Below are 20,309 nucleotides of genomic sequence, written 5' to 3'. Positions count from 1 at the left end.
TATTCTAGCCCTGAACTGAATCCTAGATATTATATATTTTTCAGTAGGGGTTACACTGCAGAAAAGGAATTTTTTTTTTTTAAGATTTTATTTTTATTTGTTTGTCAGAGAGAGAGCGAGAGAGTGTGCGCATAGGCAGACAGAGAGGCAGGCAGAGGCAGAGGGAGAAGCAGGCTCCCTGCCAAGCAAGGAGCCCAATGTGGTTCTCCATCCCACGACACTGAGATCATGACCTGAGCCAAAGGCAGCTGCTTAACTGACTGAGCCACTTGGCGTCCCAAGAAAAGGAATTCTCAAAATGACAGATTTATTCCCTTTCACTCTCACTGGAGCTGCCAGGACATACAGGAAAGCCCAATAGGATATAAAAGTTTATCTCAAAATTAGGAATCCCTCTATTAAAATAAGGCCCTTAAACTTTTAGACTTAAAAGATTACTCTCCAGGTATAATAAATGACTAATAATACCTTTCTCTTAAGGAAAAAGAAAATAATTAAAATATAAAGCGCTAACTTAGAGGCAAATCCTGCTATTTTCAGGAAGAACAAGTTTTACTATCCTTAAGAACAGCGAAATTTGGGGGTGCCCACCTGGCTCAGCTGGAAAAACATGCAACTCTTGATCTCGCAGTTGTGAGTTCAAGCCCCATATTGGGGATAGTGATTACAAAAATAAATAAACTTAAAAAAATGGAATAGCAAGTTTTGTATATAAATATATACATGCTTGGTAAACACCCCATTAAACTATCCTTACCTGTTGGGAGTATGAGACGAACTGTCTGTACTAGAAGACCAAATGAATTCAGTTTTTTATATACTAGCTCTAGAGCTATAATGTATAATCCTTGCTTCCAGCAAAATAAATGCCTCATATTCTGCCTTTCTTCCCATTTAATTCAGTTCTGAATTCAAGCCTCAGACAAGTACATGTAATTGGCAGAAATGAAATATCTGGAGCTCTAGCTGGAGAAAGTCTGGAAACTATAGATTTTCAGCCTTTAAGCCACAGAGAGGACATTAGGAGGAGTCTGGAATGGATTTTTAGCAAGCCAAACTACAGTGTCTGACACAACATACTACTTTCATCTTTATCAACTCTCCAACTCACTAATCTTAAATGACTCCCATTTCTGATAAGATTATAGTCCATATTCTCTGACCTGGCCTTCAGTCTTGTTCCAACCTATCTTCTTAAATGTATTTTTTTCCTTTACCAAATCCTGAGCCCTTAACTCCAGCCAGTCTGGTATACTAAAGACCTGCCTTCCTACAAACCTGTACATTTCCATATCTTGGACTTCTGTTTATGACATCTTTCTTTTCACTTTGCCTCCCCTTAATATACAACTATGCAAATACCATCTATCCTTCCATATCTAGTTCTAACTTTACCTTCTCCGCTCATTTAAAAAAAGACAAAAACATTGGTAATCTAGGTGAGAAAAAATGTTAGTGATGTCTTTGTGGGGCACACATACTAATAGAGGCAGTGAATACAAAAAGAAGAGTCAATTATTTAGCATGTTGCCAGCAGATAAGTATCATGGGGAAAAAAACAACAACAGGTGAGCGGGATCAGAAGCATTGTGGGAGTGTGACAGGTTGCAGTGTAAAACAGAGTGACCAGAATAGGCCTTACTGGCAAAATGAAATTTGAGCAGACTTAAAGTAACTGAATGAATTATCTAAAAATCTGGAAGAGTGTTCTGGGCAGAGAAAACAGAACAAAGTCCCCAACAAATAAAAGTAGTTTTAGAAGGAAGCCAATGTGCCTGGTTCAGTATAAGGAAGAAGGGTAGGTAGAAGCAGGTAAGGTCAAAGAGATAAAGGGAGTGGTCAGATCAGGAAGGACCAGATGAGCTATCAATAAGCACTTAAACTTCAGCATTTACATCAGTGAAAGTTAATAAGCACCTAAACTTCAGCATTTACATCAGTGAAAGGAGGAACCACCAAAGAGTTTTGGGCAGAAAAGTGATGTCACTGGTGCCCAGCCAGGGGTGATTTTGCCCCCTAGCAGACATTTGGCAGTACCTAGGGACATTTCTGGTTGTCACAACTGGGAGTGGGTATTACCAGCATCTAGTGGGTAGAGAGGTCAGGGAAGCTGCTAGCTACCTACAACACAGAGGACAATTTCTTACAACAAAAATTACTGGGCCTAAAATGTCTGTAGTGCTGAGGTTGAGAAATCCTGACATAACCTTATACTTAATAGGATTACTTTGGTTGCTGAGTTGAGAACAGATTGAACAACAACAACAAGAACAGGAAAACCAAAAATCTATTGTAGTATCTAGGCAAGAAATGGTGGTGGCTTGGACCAGGGTGGTAAAAAGAGGTTCACATTCTCCATATATTTAAAGGTAGAACAAGATTAGCTGATGATGCCACTGGAGAAGTTAGAAAAAGAAGTTATGGAAGGATGGTGTTCTATCAACTGTGAAGGGGGAAGGCTATAAGGCAGAGTAAGTTATTTCAGGGGGAAAGACCTGAAGTTTTAGGTTTTAGACATGTGAATTTAGTTAAGTATATAAGACATTTAAGTGGAAACGTTGAGTAGGCAGTTAGATATACTAGCCTGAAGTTCTGAAAAGATTGAAAAAGGACAACCAAGTAAAGTAGGAAGACTAAGAAGAGTGTGGAGTCTGGAAGTTCAGTAAAGTGTATCAAGGAAGAAGGATCACCTTTGTCAAATACTGCTGAAAGGTCAAATAAGATGAAGATGAAGAACTGACCACTGGATTTAGCAATGTGGAAGTTACTGTGACTTTGATGAGAACAGTTTTGGTGTAATCATAGGGGCAAACCCTAACTGAAGTGGGTTTAGAGAGGAAAGTGGGAGCAGAATTAGAGAGCTAAAAGCCCAATTTGGGCAAGTATTCCTGCAGAGGGGAATATGGAAATAAGGTGGTGGCTGGTAGCAGTGGAGTGAAGAAACTAAAAAATGTGTTGTTTTTTTGTGAGAACAATGACAATGCTGATAGAATGAGAACGACCCATCAGACAGTAAGAAATTGATGATGTAGAAGACAGAAAAATGCAGGCAAAAGAGATTGGGATCCAAGACTCTACTGGGGGGACTGGGTCTAGAGAGAAGCAGGAAAGTCTGTCTCCATTCTAGATGAAAAGGAAGAGTGGTGAGTTGACATGAGACAGCAAAGCACGTAACCCCAGATGCTGGTAGAGATTCTGGGGCTAAGGGTCTGTGGAAGGTTTCTTTTGATTGCTTTCCATGAACCCTATCCTGGGCACTACAATCTTAATGACCTCTCCTTCCTATCATTTCTACTACATTTATTCTGTATCACTTGTTAGGTATTTATAACACTGTAGTATTTGTTAACTTTTAAAATGCATAGGTCTTACCCTACAACTTAACTCTTAAATTCCTAAAGGGACATGTATTAACTTTTTAATCCTCATAACAATATTACAAATAGGTAGCATTATTATCTCTATTTTTCAGATGGGGAAACTGAGGCATGCAGATGTTAAGTAACTTGCTAAGGTCACATAAGCAGTAAATGGAGGAGCTAATATTTGAACTCTTGCACTTTGGCTTTAATTCCATGTCTATTCACAGGTACCTGTTTCTCTAGTGTCTTTTTAAAAAAAATTAATTTTATTTTTTCAGTGTTCCAAGATTCATTGTTTGATGTACCACACCCAGTGCTCCATGCAATATGTGCCCTCCTTAATACCCACCACCAGGCTCACCCATCCCCCCCCACCCGATCCCTTCCCAAACCCTCAGTTTGTTTTCTCAGAGTCCACAGTCTCTCAGGGTTCATCTCCCCCTCCGATTTCCCCCAATTCATTTTTCCTTTCCTTCTCCTATGTCCTCCATGTTATTCCTTTAGTTCCACAAGTAAACGAAACTGTATGATAACTGACTTTCTCTGCTTGACTTTTTGCTCAGCATAATCCTCTCCAGATTTTAGTGTCTTTTTAAATGTCACAACATAAGCAAGATCTCACTGGTTAAAAAGAAACAGCTGAATTATTTACGAAATTAAAACCACTTTTCTACTGAAAAAGAACATTTAAAATATAAAGATAAGCCAGGAGAAGGAAGAATGAGAAGTTATTTTTTATTAGGTACAGAGTTTCAGTTTTGCAAAAAATAGAGTTCTGTAGATGGATGGTAGTGAAGGTAGTGCAACAGTGAATACATTTAATGACACTAAACTGTACATTTAAAGTTACAATGGTAATTTTTTATGTATATTTTATCACAATTAAAAAAAAAGAAAGCTAGGAAACATAAAAAAAGAAAAAAAGAGCCAGATCAAGACCAAGAATGTGGAGAACCGTACCACTTCAAGTAACCTTCTGAGAAGCCAGGAGTGAGGTTGGGGGCCTCAAAACTATCCGCTAAGTCCAGTTGCTGACAAATGGCTAACCATGCAGACAATGAATTTTATATTAACAGGGTACACCAATGGTGATTATTAAAATAGAATCAGTAAGTTGTGCAAAGAAAAGATAAAATTTAATCCAAATTAGTCTATGTTAAAAAAATTAAAACAAAGATAAGACAGTAAAATAGAATTAATAGGGCTATCAGCATCGATCCGACTACCTAACCACATATGGCACACAATTTCTAACTAGGCAAAGCCTTGTTTTTTCCTTTACTAAACACAGACATAATTAAAAGGCGCTACAAAAAGAGGAATTTGTTTATATTTTCTATTGTATGTCTGTTCTCCACCAGAATATACATTCCATGACAAATCTGTTCTGCTTCCTATTTTCTTCCCAACACATGAAACAACTCCTAGCATAGGGCAGATGCTCAAAGAAAACTGCTGAATCAATGATACAACCAGTTATAAATGTATTGCATTAGTTCTACTAGAATGCCACATAACTTCCCCCCTTTTAACACCATATTATTAGAATTCTGTGATTTCCTCAATTCTTACAACCTTTGCTTCTGCCTAACTTTTAGCAACCTACTTATATGGCCTTACCCTAAACCCAACACTGTTCCCACTTTAAGCTACTAAATAATAATATAGGTATTTCTGGCCATTCATTCAACAGATATTTATTTTATATTTACAACTGTACATATACACACAATAATGCCCATGTCTTTTGGCAGCATTACTGCTGCTGAAATTTTGACAGAAAAGACTGAGATCAGACTGGTATGTAGAATCTCTGAAAAACGTACTGACCTCATTGCTGTGTGCTGACATAAAGGCAAAGTGAAATACCAAGTCCAGCTCAAAGGAGTAATCTCAGACTTTTCCTGAAGGTGATAATAGCTCCCTTCCCCACATTATGAGATCTACAATCCCCTTCCTGTTAGGTACCCTCTCATCACCATAACAACCCACATTCCATAAAAAAACAGGGGAGCCATTAAAGAGAGGCAGAAGGACAGAACTTCTGATGCTGCTTTTAGGTGTCCCCTTCAGGTAGTCTCTAATCTTTTCCTGATAAGTCATTAATTTCATCACTAAAATATGAAGTGTTATTCTGTGCTGCAATGCTCTTAGAGACTGTAAGTTAGTATTATTTGCCAGTAAATTAAGTTCCTTCTACTCCTATCACCATTTGCTTTCTGTGTTTTACAGTTTTTATTTTCCCATTTGGTAACTTAGTTTAGTTGGTACATATTACTGCTTTTATTGAAGCAGGTCAATCTCTCACAAACCTCCCTTTCTTTTTAAACTACAAAAATACAACTCATTAAGGCTACGTCTAAAATTATGTTTGTAATTTTGTAGTTAAAGGCTACAGGGATGTTTATTATATGCTTACAGAGAGTACCTTTAGGTTATAAACATTCAATGTAATTTTTTCCCTACCCTTTCCACGTTTTCTACATACTCATGATTAGAAAAATACACAACTATATTTAAAGTACACAACTATATTTGTTCTTTACCACAAAAACATTTTTTTCCACTGGCTTGTTTGCAAAATTAGTATTCCTTTATGTTTAAGCATCTAATGAACACGTTTTTCTTTCTGCATATCATTTAAACTAGCTTTAAGTCTATCATACTGGACAGTAACTTTCAGAGTTTCATGGTTAACAAAAAAAATTGTTTCTTAAGAAATAATGATTTCTAAAAATGATGACTCATTTTCTAATCCAACAATAAAAGCTATGTAACCAAAAAATTAAGTCTGTTTTTTAAAAGATTATTATTTATTTATTTGACAGAGAGAGAGAGAGAGAGATAGAGATCCCAAGCAGGCAGAGAGGCAGGCAAAGAGAGAGAGGAGGAAGCAGGCTCCCCTGCTGAGCAGAGAGCCCAATGCGGGGCGCAATCCCAGGATCCTGGGATCATGACTGGAGCCGAAGGCAGAGGCTTTAACCCACTGAGCCACCCAGGCGCCCCAAATTAAGTCTATTTTAAGAGCTATTTTTGTTCACTAGTGGTAAAGGGGGGAAAACTGTCCTTAGTAACTCTACCCTTTTGATGGCAAGGGCATTTTACATCTTTATAAAGCAACCTTCTCTTCAAAACTTAAGGTCAACAGAATAAAATCATCCAGGTTCCCTCCCATTACTTTTGACAAGAATGCTAAAATACAGAGCAATAAAGTATAAATATTGTAAAATAAACAATATTGCAGAACTCTGAATAAATTCACAAAGGAAGTATAATACAATACTAGCAACTTTAATATTAACAGAGGATTTGGATTTTACAAATCTTAAATTAAGAAAAACAATTACTCCTTTAAAGTTACTGATACCCTGTCCTTGTCTAATATTACTCTTAAAATGAAGTTAAGTATATGTACGAGTTAATGATGAGTTAGTATCTGAAGTGGTTCTAAACTTAATAGGGACATGCCATTGGTATAAACATTACAAATTTGAAGGTTGATATATCCTAGGTAAATCATGATTTTTTTCCTATTTTTCTCTTAAAAGTACTTTCATTAAATCTTGATCTGAATCTTAAATTAAGATCTATCTTTGGGATCTTTCACTTTTCTGCCCCACTATTCTCTTAGGTACATATTACTATTTCCTCAGTGATAGAGCTAAACAGTCCCAAAACTGGATTTTTATTTCTGCCGTATTTGCTTGCCTGACCTAACTTTTTAGGATGCATAAAATTTGCTGAATCCTATCAGCACGGACTTATTACGTAATAATATGGCAAAAGTATTATGTGACCTCCACCTATGCCCCTTAGATCACTGCTTTTCACCAAAAGATACACATTCATATACATGGCAAGAGAGAGAGGTGAGGAGCCACAAGGGGAGGTAAAGTCTAAAGGAAGTCTAAAGTCTAAAGGAAGTCTAAAGGAAGTTAAAGTCTAAAGGAAGACCATGGATGATAGGTATTCATGCGTTTAGTATTTGTGCTATGTATGCAGGCGTTGAACTCATGACCTTGAGCCAAGTCTTCTCTCTATTGAGAGAAATACCACCTGTACTTTATTATAGCCACCTATATGTCTTAGCATTTGGCTCAACTCCCAGCTTCTAGATTTGCTAAGATAATTATGTTTCCTTATATGTCAAGTTTTGGACAATGATTAAGTGCTTAGCTGTGCCCAGAACCTGATTCTTAAGTATTTTCTAAATTAGAAATTGTGTATGCTAGAAATGGTGGGTTATTTCCACAATGATGTCAAAATGCTAGAATACCCACTTACATAGTGGGTATTTAAATTATTTCAATGATGATGAGACAACATTTTTGTTTATTGATTACTCCTGTGTACCTGAAAATGATATATTTCCTACAGACAGTCTTAATCTTAAATTAAGGTAGGTAATAGTAGCCCACTAGCCTCACATAATTCTTCCAGTAAGATTACTATTAAAATTCATTCACTTGGGCGCCTGGGTGGCTCAGTGGGTTAAAGCCTCTGCCTTCAGCTCGGGTCATGATCCCAGGGTCCTGGGATCAAGCCCCACATCGTGCTCTCTGCTCAGCAGGGAGCCTGCTTCCCACCCCGCCCCTCTGCCTGCCTCTCTGCCTACTTGTGATCTCTGTCTGTCAAATAAATAAATAAAATCTTAAAAAAAATTCATTCACTTATTTGACAAATATTTATGAAATATCTACTGTATTTGGGTTACCATAGAATAAAAAAAATTAAAAGGCAGCGCCTATGCTCAAGGAACTTAAAATCCCATAAAATTCCACAATTATGATACTAGGTGGCATTTAATTTATAACCAAGAGATGGCACAAATAAGTTGATCTAGGTCCTCAAGGATGGGTAAACTTCTAAAAGGCAAAAATGAGCAAATGAGTAACATTCCCCAGATTACAGCATTAACAAAACCACGGAGAAAGGAAAACATCAAGGGAGCATATGAATACAGGCATACTTTATTTTACTGTGCTTTGCCTTACTGAGCTTTGCAAATACTGCATTTTTAAAAAATTCAGTTTGTGGCAACCTTGTGTTGTGCAAGTCTACTGGTGCCATTTTTCAACAGCATTTGCTCATTTGGTGTTTCTGTGTCACATTTTGGTAATCCTCACAATATTTCACAATACTCCCTCCCCCATTCCCTCCCTCTTCTTCTTTTTTTTTTTTTTTTTAAAGCAGGCTCAATGTACGGCTTGAACTCATGACCTTGAGACTGAATCCCAAGTTCTCCCAACTGAGCCAGCCAGGTGTCCCTCAAACCTTTTCATTATTATTGTATTTGTTAAGGTGACCTGTGATATTATTACTGTATTGTTTTGGGTGCTATAAACTGCACCCATATAAGATGGTGGACTTAACTAGTAAGTGTGTGTGTTCTGACTGCTCCATCAAATGGCTATTCCCCCATCTGTTTCCACTTCCTCAGGTCTATTTCCCAAGACACAACAATACTGAAATTAAGCCATGTAGACTCCTACTTGACCTTCAAATGTCACTTTTCCAAAGAGGCCTATTTTGACTACCCTATTTTAAAATGTAACCAAGGTCCATTTTCTTTCCTTTTCCACCCCCACTGCTTACTACCTAACATACTACATAATTTATCCATGTGTTATATGCTTATGGTTTTCTTCTCCCCACAAGAATGTTAACTACAGAGAGACAGATGTTTTTGCCTTTTATTTACAGATACATCACAATCATCTAGAAGACTGCCTGACATACATGAGCACTCAATACATATCTGTTGAACACTGCTGAGTACAGGAACTGTAAGAGTTCAAAATCTTCTCAGAAGAAAAAAACTATTAAACTGTGAGAAATTCATTAGAAGGATATACATAGTGTGCCATGAGAACCCACAGGAGAGACACCTGGAAACATTCAAGGAAAGCTACTTCATGAAGGTCATGACTGAATGAAATGAGAAGGGTAGGAATCTGCCATAAAAATAAAAGTACCGCTAGGTGTAAGAAAAGCTGGATACTCTTTAGTTGCACTGAAATAAATTGTCAGTAGCCCCAAATACAGAGCTTAGTGGAGAAAGGTCTGGAAGGAGCAAGCACGTAAAGTAGAAAGAATCAGAACACTGTTATGTTAAGGAAACTTGGAGTAAACTGTATCAGTAGTGTCAAATGTTTAGGGGGTCACAAAAAGGGTAAGGCTGGAAAAAAGGCCTTTGAGTTTGGACCATATCAGAGAGCAGATTTAGTAGGATAACACAGAACCATCAGTATGTCAAACAAAAGTAGAGATAGCTTCTGAAAAGCTTACAGATACTTTGAAATGTTACATGTTATCATCCTATCTTCTGGTTAGGACACAAAAGACTTAAGGAAGTTGATTTGTCTAAGGCCACACAGCCAGCAAGGGCTTGAAATAAGAAATGGATCCAGCTTTTCTGACTCTAATTCTCATATGACTTCTATTCTCCTCACCAACATGGTCTTCTTTTGCTGTCATTCACAGTGGTGGGCTTCATAGTATGGGCAGTTAATCTACCACAATATCCCACCAATATTCTGAATAATCATGAAGGAAGTAAGAGAGGACCTGAAGAAAATTTCAAGTGTAACTTCAGTGCTTAAAAAAAAGAAACTGAATTATTTCTAAAAAGGATATGAGGCAGTGAGTACAGACTACACAGAATCAGTACCAGATGATACTCAGAATACCTGAGGCCTTACATTTAATTCAGTTTGCCTGTGCAAATAAGTTAGCTGTATTTTATTCTTTAAGTCAGGGCTTCCCAAGGGGTGCATAGGAAAGGACTGAAAATGTGTGATGATACTGATTCCCTTAGCCTTTAGGGCTGATGGTCTATGGGTCTAAATTTTCTTCTATGTACCACAATGTGCCATATAATTATTATGGGTGTTCATGAGATATTTTATGAATACAGATGGAACACTGTCTAGGGTTACTTCCAAGCACCTTTAAACCTTAAGATATTACTTACATTATCACATAATCAGGGAAATAAAGCTCTAGAATTAATTTTCTATAATAATTCAACACCCAAAGCCAAGGCCAAATGATAATGCTGTCAATTTCATTCCTCCTCCTTTCCAAATACACTAAATGTACTAGAATGTGAAATAAGATACCAAAAGATATATTGTACCAGGTAAGCTTCGGTACTGAAATGGTATTTTTTTATCTAAATTAAACAGTAATATTTGTTCCCTACTATATAGATATATAAAGAAAAAAACCACAAACACATACCTGTGGGGCGTATCCAGGAGGCACATAAATAGGAGGCACAGAACCATTTGGGGACATCATTGGAACCTGAGCAGGACCTGAATGGATCACAGAAATGATGTGTTAATCCAGGATTACTTAGCAAGCTAACATTGAAAACAATCTGAATTCCACTTTGAATACTTCGTCTAAACTACATGCTTGGGGAGCCTGGGTGGCTCAGGCATTAAGCGCCTGCCTTCGGCTCAGGCTGGGATCCAACCCCATGTCCGGCTCCCTGTTCGATGAGAAGCTTGCTTCTCCCTCTCCCACACTCCCTGCTTCTGTTCCCTCTCTAGCGGTCTCTCTCTGTCAAATAAATAAAATCTTTTAAAAAAATGAAAATTAAAAAAAGATAAACCGAATGCTCAAGTTAACAGTAACTATATTACTACGAAAAGAAATTCAGATGATTCAACTGCTATAAAACATAAGAATATATTTTGTAAAGTGCACTGATTATTTTTTACTTGCAGTTGTGTTTTGTGTTTTTTTTTAACCTGTCTGATCATCAAAAGAGTCACCTGGGGAGCTTTTTAAAACACAGATTTCCAGGCTCCTAGAGATTCTTTATTATACTTACAGAGGGGTCTTGAGTCACTATACTTAGTTACAAATACATCTGGTGAATCTTATGATTACGCAAATTAAGAAACACTGACCTAGAGGAGAATCAACCTAAACTTTGCATATAAAAATCAATGAAAGATACAAAAAAGCAAAATTCTAAAAAGCAATAGGAAAAAAAAAAGTCAAGATGGACGAGAAGTAAGAGGAAGAAGAGTCAGAAATTTGGGACTTCTCTGTTAGTGTTCAAAACCTCTTGTGTAATATGTAAGTAATATTTGTGGGGACTTGAGAACAAAATTAGAAAAATACTGTACATGCATATTTAGCCAAGGAACAATTTTTGTTTCTTAAACCAAGAAGTTCCCCCCAAAAAGAGAAAGTTCATCTTATCTTATTCTACATTTTCTTTCACTTTTACTATTATCCTTTCCAGATAACTTTTATAAATATTATCTCATTTATCTTCTCTCAACATTTGTGGGATAAAATAGGCATTTTGGGAAGGTGTGTTTTATTTTTTCTAGTAACAAATCTTACTTGCTTTATGCAACTTTTTTTTAAAAAGAGGAAACTCACCTTCAGATCCTTTTTACTTTGTAACTTTAGACTGCACTGTCCCCTCACCCATTAGTTTTTAGTAGCTTGAAATTTAACCTTCTCAAGGAGCCTCACTCATTTTTTAGGAATAAATGTACCCAAGAGTCTAATGAAGAATGTAATGGAGGAAGAGTTCTTTTTATATGTGGGATTTCAATCTGCAGAGTACATATAGTGGATATCAGTTATAAAAGAAAAGAAAGAAGAAAAGCTAAATCATAGAGCAGAAAAATAAATTTCACTGGTAATATTACACATACTTCAGGAAAACAGAATGAAGAGCATGGAGGTTAGAGCAAAACCGGAATACAGCCACTCTCCTCTTTTCAGGGAAGGAAAGGAGTGACAAGCAAGCAACAAAGTAGTTGGTGGTTGGGGTAGGGGAAAGACGGTGAGACACAGGGAAGGAAAGAGAAAAGAGCATGTACGAAAAGGTGGGTGCAGGAGGGTAAATGCTGAACAGTGGTGAGGGAAGAAGAAAAGGACAGAGGAGGAGAAAACACAGGCAAGAAAGGAGGGGAGGGGACAGAGGAGGAGAGGTAACTGGAGAAAGGGAAGGGTGAAGAAGCATGAGTGAGGAGGGATGGAACAGAGGAAGAGAAGGGGGAAGAGAGAAAAGTGGAGGGAGAGAGGAATGAAAGAAGAGATAGGGAGGGGAAGAGAGAGAATAGGTTCAAGACTCAAATGGGCATGAGGAAATAAAGAGCTTATTATGTGTGTGTGTGTCTGTGTACGGGCAACTACCAAATTATGCTATATATGATTATAAAATAGCTTTTCTTTTTTAAAGAAGATTTTATTTATTTATTTAGCAGAGTGGGAGCATGAACAGGAGGCAGGGAGGTGGGCAGAGGAAGACATAGACTCCTCACTAAGCAGGAAGCCCGATATGGGATTCAATCCCAGGACTCTGGGATCACGACCTGAGCTGAAGGCACAGCTTAACCGAATGAGCCACCCAGGTGCCCCTAAAAATAATTTTTCAACAAAATATTCTTCCCATCCCAAACAGCCCACCAAATACATGAAGTTGTTCGTAATATTTTCTTAAAATAGCTAATTATATATAGTTAATGCTAACTTACTATATATGCTAGGCCGTGTTCTTTTTTCTCCTCATAATCAATCTACCAGCAGGTAAGTATTATTATTATTACTCCCATTTTCTCCATGTGGAAATTAAGGCAGAGAGTTGTTAAGCTTGCCCTAGTGGTAGAAAGAGGATTTAAAACCAGACAGTTTCATTTAAGGATACTATGGATTACTGGCAACTGATGTAATTTGAGGCTCCAAAGCTTCTAAGGAAAATTGAGGTCTTTGTTATCTTTAAAAAAAAGAAAGAAAGAAAGAAAGAAAGAAAGGCAAAACAAAATTTTTCTACATTTAAGCCAACATTAACCTATTAACTTACAAAATAAAACTTGTGAGGTGCTTTATACCTCTAGGCAAGAAAGGGTTTATCCAAAACTTACTTCTAACTTCTCTATATTGGACTCAAGAGAAAATGAGAACAGTTTTAAGAAAATTCTAGTTTGCATCTATTAGCTATTTTACATAAACCTACAGTAAACTAGCTTTATGAATCCTGAAACTGGCTTAAATATTATAATATGTGAAATTTAGCTGGGAACCAGAAAGAGAATTCATCAAAATCCTATTTATAATCTTAGTAAAGGAAATCAGTATTTTTGAGCTTCTACTAAATGTGCCACGGACTGTGCTTCCTTTCAAATGTTGTCAAATTTAATTCTTACAGCAAGTCATCAGAAGAGGTTTTTGTTGTTTTTCAGCCTCCAGAATAAAAAATAAGTTACTGCTGATTATATTTAAAATTGCAAAACTACATAACTGCTTGGATTGCCCTTCTTTTACTAAAAATATAAATACATAAATACTATATAATTACAATTCAAACCATATACTTTGAAAGCTGCTTTATAGTTTATATTTTAGTAGAACAAAATTCTACTCTATTCTTTAAATATATTTAAGTGTGATACTGAAAACAGAACAGAACAAACCCAACCTAAAATAAACCAGCAGTAAATACATTACGTTGCAGTCCAGGCATAACTATTAACTCATTTCCCTAAGAAGTAATCATTTCACTCTAGCAAGTAAATTTTCTTATCCTGAGGCAGAAATGGTACATGGTTCATTTTTTCAGAGACAATTCACGGATACTGTTTTTAATTTCTAAAATACTGGCGTGAAATAACATCCAACACTGAACACATAAAACTCCCATTATGTAAACATAGTAAATACAATTTAGAACTACAATATTTACAGCACCACTTCAGTTGCTATTTCTACCTACAAGGGCAAACCCCTAAAACCTTGCATGCTTAATGATGCAAATGTCCATCTACCTGCTTAGCTTCACCAATACTTTTATTGTTGGCATAAAATACTGAAAATACTAAAAGATTAACTACAAACCCTGTAAATGCAGTGAAGCGGGGGGTGGGGGATGAGGGGGTTATTCTGTCCTAGTAAAGAAGCCAAATCTGTTACAGATTGTACCACAAAATGCACATCTGGAACAAGAGTAGCTTTATCTGAACAACTGTAGATACACCCAGGAGCTCCTTAATAATCTACATGATCTAAGCAAAATCTACCCCCAAACATAAAGCTATTAAAATCATTTTAAGGGCATTATTTCCTATTCTAAAACCCTGCAGAAGAGCAAACAATGCTTATTCACCAAATGTCTTAAGAAATTTGAGAAGCCCCTCACGTCCATTCCTTAAAAAGTGCCATCAATAACTTAATATAAGATGATATTTCATCTACTGTAAGTTAAATTCTTTATTTTTCATTAGCATACATTCACATTTAAAGAGGGTTTTTTTTTTTTGACGAAACTACAAATCTGAGTTTAAATTCTTAAAATGCAACGGGCTGCTGACGTGCTACACATTCTCTTTATAAGCAAGCTTTCACAATGGCTTCCAAATAATCTGGTGCCAATATTCATACTTTAGTGGTAAAAAGAAAAACCTAGTAAAATAAAAGCGCTGGAAAGGTATACTCCATGGAATATAAAGTCAGCCCATCTCCAAATAGAGTCTAATCTTTTTATAACTACATGGCCACAATTTAAATTATTTTTACTGCCATAGATTTGGCATCTATTGAAAAAACACACACGGCACGACTTTAGATTAATACAATGCTTTCTATGTTTTAAAATAGAAGAAGAATGTTCAAAAATAGTCAGCAAATCTTACCACTCATTTTGTTTTTACAGTAGCAGCAGAGACAAAATCCAACAAGGAAACAGCGTAGTACACGTTAACAGCTTTAATTGGAGAACAGTTCCGCTGTTTTTTTTTTTTTTTTGCAAAGCAGTGAGAGGAAAAGATCCTTTGACCGAGTCACGTGATGCTTCTCACGTGACTTGCAGTGACCCGCGGAAAGGGAAAGGGGAAAAAAGCAAACATTCCCGCTGTCAGCATTTGGGATATAGTAAATGATTAAATGGTTTCTACTGCTAATGCCTTGAATTTTGCGATCATTCAGACTTCCCCGTGAACTAACCCAAAAGCTCATCAAAATACATGTACAGAAATACGTATCTGCTGTAAAACCATCCTTTTTGTTTTCACTTCCCTCCTGTATGATAGGCATTATCTTCTAATTCAGTTTTTATAATTCAGTCTGCTACTTTCATTTATAAAATTTAAGTTATTTGTAACATTTATTGAGGATTCGCTCTGAAATGTCCTTCTGTAACTTGATGCACTCTCCATGCTTAACCATTGCCCACAGCACAATTGTCTATAGAATATTGGCTTGATCAATGTGTTCCTCAAACCTGGGTTTTATGTCTCAGGCTGGCCTTTGCCTCTCAAGTTAATAAAGGCTACCACTTTAAGGGCTGTTTTTACTTTATTTCTAATTTTGTTTTGTTGTCGTATGTTTATTTTAAGATTTAACATGGACATAATACAGATACTTGATGGATGGCATTCTTGCTCAAGTCCACAAAATCTTAAGACAGGCCACACACTTTGGGATTAAGGCACTCTACCAAAGCTCCCCTGGAGACCAGGAAAGAGACTAAAGATGTTACAAGTGAGGGGAAGAAGACTGAGGTCTTTTCATTACTTTATGGTGCTATGTAAACTAAGGAAATTTATTAGTAGTTAATACAAATGTATAGGTAATGATAATGATTGTGATTTGTTTACAAGTTGCACAGTGGAAAGAAAATAAATTTTGGTGTCAAAAGATTTAAGTTTTAATAAAAGCTTCAATATTTTTTAGCAAGGCAATTTACTGCTCTTCTTTGAGATTGTTTCCTTCTGTAGAAAGGTTAAAATAATCAACCTCACAGCATTGTTGTGAGAATCAAATTACATATATTTAAAATACTAAGTATACTGGTTGGCACGACTCAATAAATGATAGTTATTATTATAAATACAAGCGTGATTGCTCTGTGTTTTCAAAAATAATTATATATTGCAGAGTATGTCCAGGCACCATTTGGAGTGATTTTCATGTGTTAACTCAGTCTTTACAATAACTGAAGAAGGTATCAATGATAGGTAGGGAAACTGAAGCAGAGTGCATGCAGTTAAGTAACTTGCCAAGGGCACACAAAGAGACAAAGCCAGGATTATCTAATGATAAGGTTATAGTTAAAAAATATGTGTGTGTGTGTGTGTAATGTTCAAAGCCCCACTCTCCCAAGAATGTGAAAAAGAACTAGCAAGAGATATAACCTAGAGCAACAGATTTCAGTAAATACATGTCAGACACCTCAGAGGAGGTAAGACACTAAAGGACCATTCTCAAAAGTGGCAAAGGGTAATTGTTAATTTCAAAGTCCTTATCGAAAGGCAAGGCTCCTGAAGAACAAGGCCTGAGAGTAAAGATTGTCCTGATCTCAACAGAATCTGCTTATAAATGCTGAATTCAGCCTCTCAGCAAATCTAACCATTCCTCTCATCTTCAGCCCTTAAACAAAAAGCAATCCCTGGCAGCCCACTTCCTCATTTTCACTCATGTTCTCACACAGCTATGTTTCCATTTCTTGACTTTCTTATTGATGATAGCTTTCTCAATTCTTTCCACTGAGCTCACTAGAACCTTTTCCCCTATTATAAAAAAATTCCTTCACATCCTCAACCTTTTCACAGAAGACTTATTGATGTATTTCCTTTATATGAAATCTGCCCCCCCCAGAACAATTTTTCTAGTTGCCCCTGGGAGCAGGCTTCCCATTCTCTCCCGAGGCAGTTTCCAGACACCCCAAGGCTGCTTCCCATTACCACTGCTGTTCCTGTTTCATGCTCAAGTTTCTTTTTCCTTGAGATCATATCATATGAGTAGATCACCCTCTACCTCTTTTCACTGCTGTCATATGCAATTCTCATTTACTAAAAACTTTGGCACCATGTTCACAGTTTTTTCCATAAGCACAATGACTTCAATGTCGAAAAAACTCAGCATCAAACTTTCTGGAACTCTTCTATTCTGTTTTTAGTAACTCATGTTCAAAGACAGATCCTGGAACTTATCATTTAGAATTCCACTATCTCATCTTTAAAATCTTAGACTTTCATTCAGTCTCTGGCCACCACATCTATCTTTCATTTCTCTATTTTCTCTTCAACATTTGTTCTTTCTCATAATGATTTCCTTTTCCTCTTGATCGAACACTGCCTTCACTGCCTGATTTCCTTTTCCATGTATGTCTTGCTTTTATATCCCCTCCCCACAAAGTCCCCAATTTTAGCCAGATAATTAACTTCTCTTAGATCTGAACTGTAGAAATCAAATGGTATTCACACTGTCATGTGTGAAAATTTAGTTATCTCCAACCTTAACTTAGCCATCAGCATTGTTTAGGAATCCTTTCAGAAATTTATCCTTGGTTAATAGCCTATCCTGTTTTCTGGAGTGATTATCAAAGATCTCCATCACCCTTTAAGGACTTGCCCAACCTGACCTCAATCACATATGTCAAAATTTTCTCACCTTTCTTCTATCTTCAGAAGAATCACTGTCTCTTTATTAGGTCAAAGCTATCTCCTCACTTTATTCTTGACCTCATTTTCACTTGGTCCTCGACTAGCTCTTTGCTCTATTGTTATTTCTGTCCCATTCTCTATTTTCAACCCTTCTAATAAGATTTTAGTTCTCTGCCCTCATTATCCTTACAGTTGCCATAGTGTTCTAATGATCAGGATTGGTGACATGGTCCACACCTTCAAAAATTCTTCAGCTATAATAAGGACAATGTAAAGTAGACATATTTCATATTTCCTAAAGACCCTGTTAATTCAACAATGTGCATCAAACAATTTTCCCAGAAGAATAAGCAAAGAGAAAGGATGTATCAATAATGTTACAATTATAGGAATGCATTCTGCAGTGATGAGCATATTCTTCATTTTCCCTTTCTTACCTGATTATATGAAAATTCTAGCAAACTTAAAATGCACCTGGTTTTTATTTTTTATTCTCACAATACTGTCTCAAAACATTTTGCAGAGGGTTCTCTTAATCAATAGCCTGACATGTCACAGCAATTGTCTGGACTTTCTGATAACATTTTAACACATTAACTATTAGTATTCTTGAACTATTGATTTTCAGGTAGATTTGTCAATACAAGCACATGTGGCATTTGGGTGAGAATGTTTATATGCACTTATTGGGTACCAGGCACTGGTGTAAGTGGTTTATAGATTATTTATATATAGATTACTTATAATCTCTCTATGTATTATTTATAGATTATTAACTCATTTAAGCGGCATCATATCCCTCTGAAGTGGGATAACTATTATTTCCATTTTCTGTAAGGAAACTAAGATACAAAGAGATTAAGTAACTTTAAAGGTCTCACAGTTAGTAAGCTGTCAAAAGAATTGGGTGTTGTAGCTTTGAAATCTGTGTTTTTTCACCACTACATTATACTGCCCCTCTTGTTTGGATATAACTTGTATTACAAATTATAAAATGAATGAGAAAACTGCAGCATAATAATACCAAAATTTACTTGAAGATAAACTACAAATAGAAAAGCACCAAACATTTGGATAAAAGACCCCACACAATACACCTCAAATATGTGCTAGTTACACATAATGATAACAAAGCAAAATGCACCTAAATATATCTCACTGAAACTCTTGTGAAGACTCTAAGAGTTTTTAGTTAAATGAGGGATATCTTATGGAAAACAGTGAATAACATAACAGCCAAAACTGTTTCAAAAGTAACTTAAGGAGATTTAAAAGAAACATACAGCAACAAAAACAAAAGCTAAAAACCCCCCTCAAAATAACATAACTGAACAAAACAAAACTCAAAACAAAAGAGCTGACAAACTAAACAAAAGGGAACACTAATATAGAAAATATGTATGAGGACTAAGGCTAGTCTTACGCCCTCTAGAGGTGGGCCATAAAACCTCTCTGGTTCGTATGAATTGAAATAAGGTTAAAATTAAGACATCAAGGACCACACCGTCAAGCTAGTCCTTGCCTTCTGCTGATCAAGTGTCTCAAACTGCCATAAAGCATAGCCCCAATTATTTGGTTTGAAAAAAACTAAAGCAGGTATAGCCCAATGCTGACTTCTGCCATATATAAAATTCAGTAATGCATCAATAAATGTCTTAACTTTTAGCAATGTATCCCAAAAAGCAGTTGCAAAATAAACAGCCAAGATAGCAAGAGAGCTGAATCAGCTGATTGCAGAAAGGAATTGTTAGCTATGAGGCAAATTAAAGTTGGAAGAGTTAACTTTCATTTTATAAAAATCTTTCTGGCAATAAATAAACAAGATCAGTTGTTTATTAAGGCTGTTATTAGATGGAAATCAGTCTGGGTCATCTGCATGTTAAAAAATGAAAGGTACAGCCTCATTCAGCTCAGTGGTTTCAAATCATTAAGACATTGATTAAAAAAAAAGACATTAAGAGTGGGGATATGAAATACATCTCATTCCACTCCTCTACAAATAAAAATCTAATTCTTCAAAAGACTATGATTGTGATCCTGACTCTTGAGGTAGTATTAGGTATACAGGTCCTGCATTAACATCTAAATAACATGTGTTAAGCTCATGCAGATTAGACCGTAACTGATGCATGTTCATGTAGTCAAGGGACCTAGGAAAGGTCAATGACATCTGCAACTAATCAAGTCCTCTATGGGAAGACTCCCTTGCTCGGGATTACCGGACAATGATAGATGCAAATAATCTCAGGAAGATAAGGGGTGCAAAGAGTCAGAACCTATAACTTTGTTTGTGGGAACAAGTCAAACTTTGTTTCTTTTAAATCTCTCTGATTTGCTTGCCTATGCTTTTCCTCTTTTCCATGTAGGGGCCTCAGTCACCTTGCAGATCTGGCCACATCACAGCATTTTCTTTTTCTATAATTTAATAATTTCCTGCTTTAGTATATTAAAACTAAGGTATCGACTTAATAGAAGTTTTACTTTACATGGTTCATGCCAATGGAAAACAAATGTGAGGATCATCCTAAAACCA

The 20,309-nt window shown here is 36.3% G+C and overlaps 1 protein-coding gene and 1 long non-coding RNA gene across 8 annotated transcripts in view; one reads left to right on the top strand and one right to left on the bottom strand.

The window, feature by feature from the left end:
- The window catches only part of FNDC3A (fibronectin type III domain containing 3A), a 178,205-nt gene that overhangs the window by 69,499 nt on the left and 88,397 nt on the right, over nucleotides 1–20,309 (bottom strand). For 5 of the 7 annotated variants that reach the window (XM_032874034.1, XM_032874032.1, XM_032874035.1 and 2 more), the window contains exon 4: nucleotides 10,605–10,681. In XM_032874034.1, coding sequence (XP_032729925.1) covers nucleotides 10,605–10,681 — 77 coding nt within the window. Of the gene's footprint in view, nucleotides 1–5,192; nucleotides 5,280–10,604; nucleotides 10,682–15,025; nucleotides 15,129–20,309 lie in introns of those variants that run through there. The other 2 variants (XM_032874037.1, XM_032874038.1) reach the window with 2 other exon arrangements.
- LOC116877366 lies at nucleotides 5,399–15,132 on the top strand. Its single transcript, XR_004384623.1, has 3 exons — nucleotides 5,399–5,435; nucleotides 9,066–9,308; nucleotides 15,046–15,132. It is a non-coding gene; the product is annotated as an uncharacterized LOC116877366 (long non-coding RNA).

This window comes from Lontra canadensis, unplaced genomic scaffold (genome assembly GCF_010015895.1).
Source record: "Lontra canadensis isolate GAN:19392208 unplaced genomic scaffold, GSC_riverotter_1.0 scaffold51, whole genome shotgun sequence".
Lineage (NCBI taxonomy): Eukaryota > Metazoa > Chordata > Mammalia > Carnivora > Mustelidae > Lontra > Lontra canadensis.
The sequence above is the reverse complement of the archived record's forward strand: the minus strand, read 5'-3'. Positions and strand labels throughout refer to the sequence as shown.